At 49.5% G+C, this 4330-nt stretch overlaps 1 protein-coding gene across 1 annotated transcript; it reads right to left on the bottom strand.

Annotated features, from left to right (window-relative positions):
* Positions 1–768: 768 nt before the first annotated feature.
* LOC117713539 (ral guanine nucleotide dissociation stimulator-like) lies at positions 769–2959 on the bottom strand. Its single transcript, XM_034509769.2, has 4 exons — positions 2769–2959; positions 2178–2225; positions 1523–1728; positions 769–1246 (listed from the first exon to the last, which is right to left on the bottom strand). The coding sequence occupies exons 1-4, from the start codon at positions 2936–2938 to the stop codon at positions 1107–1109; spliced, it is 564 nt and encodes a 187-aa protein (XP_034365660.2). The 5' UTR covers positions 2939–2959; the 3' UTR covers positions 769–1106.
* Between the last annotated feature and the right edge of the window lie 1371 nt (positions 2960–4330).

Genomic DNA, 4330 nt, shown 5'->3' with positions numbered 1-4330 from the left:
CGTTTCACCCCAGTACGACTACTTTGGGCTAAAACACAAAAAGCCTGTGTATGCTGGCCTAGAGGCACTTCCACCTGTCGTCCTCCCAGGTAAACACTTTCCAGCCCAACTTCCATCAAGCTGCAAAGCCCGTAGCTGCTCCACCCACCCAATGCTCTGTCCTCCTTTGCTTTCTTCTACCCTACTCAGTTCTGCACCCTTCCTGTTCAATGTCACTGTAGAACTGAGTACATTCAGAAAATTCCGGAGCTTGGTGATGTGCACCTGTGAGTCCCGGGGTGGAGTTTCTGAGGAGGGTCCACTGATGAGGGAATGCACACACTGGATATGCACAGCACTATCCCATTGGTCTGGACAGGATCACAGAAATCAGCTAAGCCCCCTGATTCTCATCTGCTTCCTGACTTGGTGGGGTGTGAACTGCTCAACACCTCCTAGCCCTTCCCTCCCTCCCCTCTCTCCACCCTCCCCAACCTCCTGAAACTAAACCAGAAACCCCTGTCATGGACACCTGGTCGATTGGACCTCAAAGCGCATGACCTTGGCCATGAGGACCCCAGCAAATGGTGAGCGGCCTCAACTTTTCTCTTTTCCTGCACCACTTTCAGGCATTCACTCAGCCTCTGCCAAACAACCAGCTTTTTGCCTCTTTCCCTCTAGGATAATCTGTGTCCACATAGCCTCTCACCAAACCAGTGTAGTCTGCCTGGGTATACTGCTGTGCCCTGTCCACACATGCTGAACGAACATCATAACCACAATTCAGGTAATGAAACAAATACTAACAATTTATTAAAACCAATAATTAGAAGCATGAAACATTGAAAAAATCAGAGGAGTAAAACGACTTATTTCTCAGGGGAATGTGAGAGATGGATGCAGGTCAGGGAGAGCTGCTACATTAACATCAGGAAATGATTCGGTTGGGACATCAGACTGGTGCTGTCTGAACAAATAGACCCCCTTGGTGATAGGGGGTGACAGAGTCATTCTCTAAGGAGGTAGACCTACTGCACCAAGGGCAAGATGTGTGAAAGACCACCGTGCTGACATGGTGACCACAGGTTCCACAGCTGCTAGCAGGTGTGCTGGCCGGACCACTGATGTTACATCTGGCTCCAATAGCAGAACATTCTGGTGGATTGGGGGCTCTCTGTCACTGGTGCCCAATCTGGTTCCAGCTGCAGTTTCACTGACGGAACCCACAAGTCAATTTCTGAATCTCCAGATATGTGGCTCCCCAGATCTAAGGATGAAGACAAATCTGCAGGCAATGCAGGCTTGTGCAGAAGGGGAAGTGGTGGTGGGGGTGCAAGAGGACCTTGAGGTCCTCAAGATGAGAACTTCTCTCAGCCTTTCCGAAGACAGAAGAGACCATGTCTGTTGGGAATCTCGACCATGTCTTATAAAAGGTCATGTGCCCAGGCCAGGGTCGAGTGACAGCTTCTGCAAACAGGAGCCTCTCAAGCCAATCCCAGTGCACCAGGTACTGAACCTCACACACAGGGTTTCAAACACCTACCTGAGTCTTCTTCATCCGCTCTCTCTGACTCATTGGACTCTTGTTGCAATTCCATGAGAAGAATATGAACACGAAGTTTCAGATCAGAGTAGGGCATGTTCACACTCAAGTAGGCCTTCAGCTTTTTCAGGATGGACAGGTCTGAGGTCTGACAAAACTCCTCAGGGTATTTGTCTATCCATGTGTCCAGGAAAGAACAGAGGATGCTGGGGAGAGGGGATGGACAGCACAGTCGATGGCCAGGTCTTTCCTTTTTCAACCCTCCCTTGGCTTCTGCCTACAGGGACTACAAGGAAGAGATCCAGCCCTGTGCAGAGGAGTACTGTGAGCAGGGCTGTGAGGTCCTAGTGAGCAGGGAGCCTCACACACCTCATTGCCAGCCTCTAGTGGAGAACAGTTGAGCAAGCCTCCTGGCATGGCCTGGTATATGGACAGAGTCTCACAGCGGCACTTAGGCCCCAGACTCCCCCATCGCACCACTTGCAAGAACCATGCCCATGCAAGTCTCATCCTGCAGGCACTGCTTGGACAACAGTATGGTATTAGAATCCAGGAGAAGAACGAGAGCAAAGCACTGGCTGTTCCTTACCTTAGGATCCCAAATGACCCCACACTGGAGACCCAAGTCCTTCCTCTTGTTGCAAAGCTCACTTACCTCTTTACTTGTTCATCCTCTTTGCAATCCGGGCAGAAGTATGCATACCTAGAGGAGACCAGAACAGATGTCACCTGTAAAATCACAGGCCCCCACCTAAAAGTCATCTAAGGGGCAGGTGGCTACCTGGACATGAGTCAAAATACAGAACCTGGAAGTTCTGTCTGCTCTCAGAATTATTAGTTCACCTACATACAGTATGTGCTTCAAAGATGTTTGTGCAATGGGTGAGCACAAACATCTCTATTCAGACATCTCAGTGGTCACAGGTCTCTCAGATTGCCCTCCATAGGTCTCCACTCTGGACACATCTATATTGGGTACTTCAATAGGAATTCTGGAATGTTCTCTACAAATGGGAGAAGTGCTTCCACCAAGGCCTCGGAAATATTGGGCAAAAGATAGAAAGCTTCTTTAAGGTACAGAGGACAGCTACATTCATTAGGGTCCCAGTTTGGACAGCACCTCCCTTGGGCCAAGCCTGGGGGAAGCATTTTTCACTCCATACTTCTGGGTACAAGAAGTGGAAACAGTGCTTTCAAGAACCAACAAGAGAATCTCAGACCTCTGGCCTTGGAGGTGGACACTCACCGTTTCAACAGGAGATCCATCACATGCTTTGTGGTAGTGAAACTTCTGTATGCATCCAGGAAGGCAGGGGCAAAGAAGCGGTCTCCACCCCGCAGGGATGGCACCAAGTGGTTCACCAGCTTTCCCACCATGTCTGCAGTGATGCGGAACTCTCTACATGGCTCCTTCATGTCCTTTGGGGTACACTCATGCTCACCCTGAGGAGACAACACCATAGATGATTCAAACAAACACAGGTCTGCAACATTCTCAGTGGTTATCATCACTACAAGTCTTCCTCAATCATTACAGTGTCAAACACACACAGCAAAACTAGGGGAAATTTTGAGAGTTCCGAGAGGGTACCTTGTCTGTGTGGTCCTGCACCTGGCTGTCCTGCATCAATTCTGTTTCCTTCTGGGCAAATGGCCAGAGGCATCGGAGGCAAGAAAAAATCATGAATTTCCAGATCCCTCCATTGCCTTCACTCTTGTCTTTCTTGAGGCCTGAGCCTCGAGTAGTCCAAAGACCGCAAGAGAACATCCTGCTCTCTCTAAGCTCATGGACAAGTGAGCCTGCTGGGCTATCCCTAAGCAGTTGGCTGTCTGGTTGCCAGGGTTCTGCATTGTTGGGTCACTGTCTGGGAAAGTGATGTCACTTCCTGGGAGTCTCTTTACTGTACCCCTCCACACAGGGCTTTCCCTAAATGCTTGTAGGTACCCTCATACTTCCCATGTACACAAGTGGACACAGATACCTGGGTGTGAACTATTCCACTGCTCCAGTGGATGTCTGGATACAGGCAGCACCTGCTGGTTATAGGCAGCACCTCAGCTTTCACTCTGACTCCCTACGATGACATCTCTGTCCCTATACCTGAAGTCATCCCTGCTCACAGAAGCCCACTTTAAACCTTAGCCATGGTGCCTGTGCCAACCCCCAGCCCCACAGTGTCAGTGTTCTTGCATGGCAATCATCTTTCTCAGGACAAGTTCCCACCCTTGTGATCATTTTAGAGTTCAAGCCCAGAGGTGCAGCTCTCTGTAAACTGCTGGCCCAGCCACATCCACCAGCTTCAAGATGGAAGCTGGCCCCCAACACTGTTTCAGAACTGATTTGTCCTCCATTGTTTCTGCTTCAAGTTCCTGCTTGAGTCCTTGTCCTGACTGTCTCCAGTGATGACCTGTAGCCTGCAAGAAACCTTTGGCTTCCCTGAGGTACTTTTGGTCATGGTGCTTGTCACAGCAACAGAATGAAAGCCCAACACCATAATTTCTATGTCACCATCCATGTCATCTGACAGCCAACCTCTTCTCTAGTTGCTCATCCCCTCCCTTCCTGTGAAATGAGATCATTTCTTCCTTTTTACTCACTGATTGCTTTTTGTGTGCACCAGTGGTCTCTGCTCCAAAGTCCTTTGCTTTCAAGCCATGGCCAGACCTCATTCACAGTGATTAGGGAGCCAGAGACTGATGAGGTAATACCATGGGCATATCAGGACTTCACAAGGAGCTCTAGAGGGGCAGTTTTAGAGTTCATGAACATGGTGTTCCCCTTGTCAACATGAACTGCACTTCTCCCTT

The sequence above is a fragment of the Arvicanthis niloticus genome, chromosome 8, assembly GCF_011762505.2.
Source record: "Arvicanthis niloticus isolate mArvNil1 chromosome 8, mArvNil1.pat.X, whole genome shotgun sequence".
Lineage (NCBI taxonomy): Eukaryota > Metazoa > Chordata > Mammalia > Rodentia > Muridae > Arvicanthis > Arvicanthis niloticus.
This window is presented reverse-complemented; position numbering and strand designations above follow the sequence as displayed.

What these genes read in the sequence shown, in the direction of transcription:
- LOC117713539 (XM_034509769.2), bottom strand. Translation starts at nt 2,938, where the DNA reads ATGAAGGAGCCATGTAGAGAGTTCCGCATCACTGCAGACATGGTGGGA. An exon ending in GAGGATGAACAAGTAAAGAG is followed by an intron (nt 1,729 to 2,177) that starts GTAAGTGAGCTT and finishes CCCTCTCCCCAG; the next exon opens with CATCCTCTGTTCTTTCCTGG. An exon ending in AGCGGATGAAGAAGACTCAG is followed by an intron (nt 1,247 to 1,522) that starts GTAGGTGTTTGA and finishes CTTCATCCTTAG; the next exon opens with ATCTGGGGAGCCACATATCT.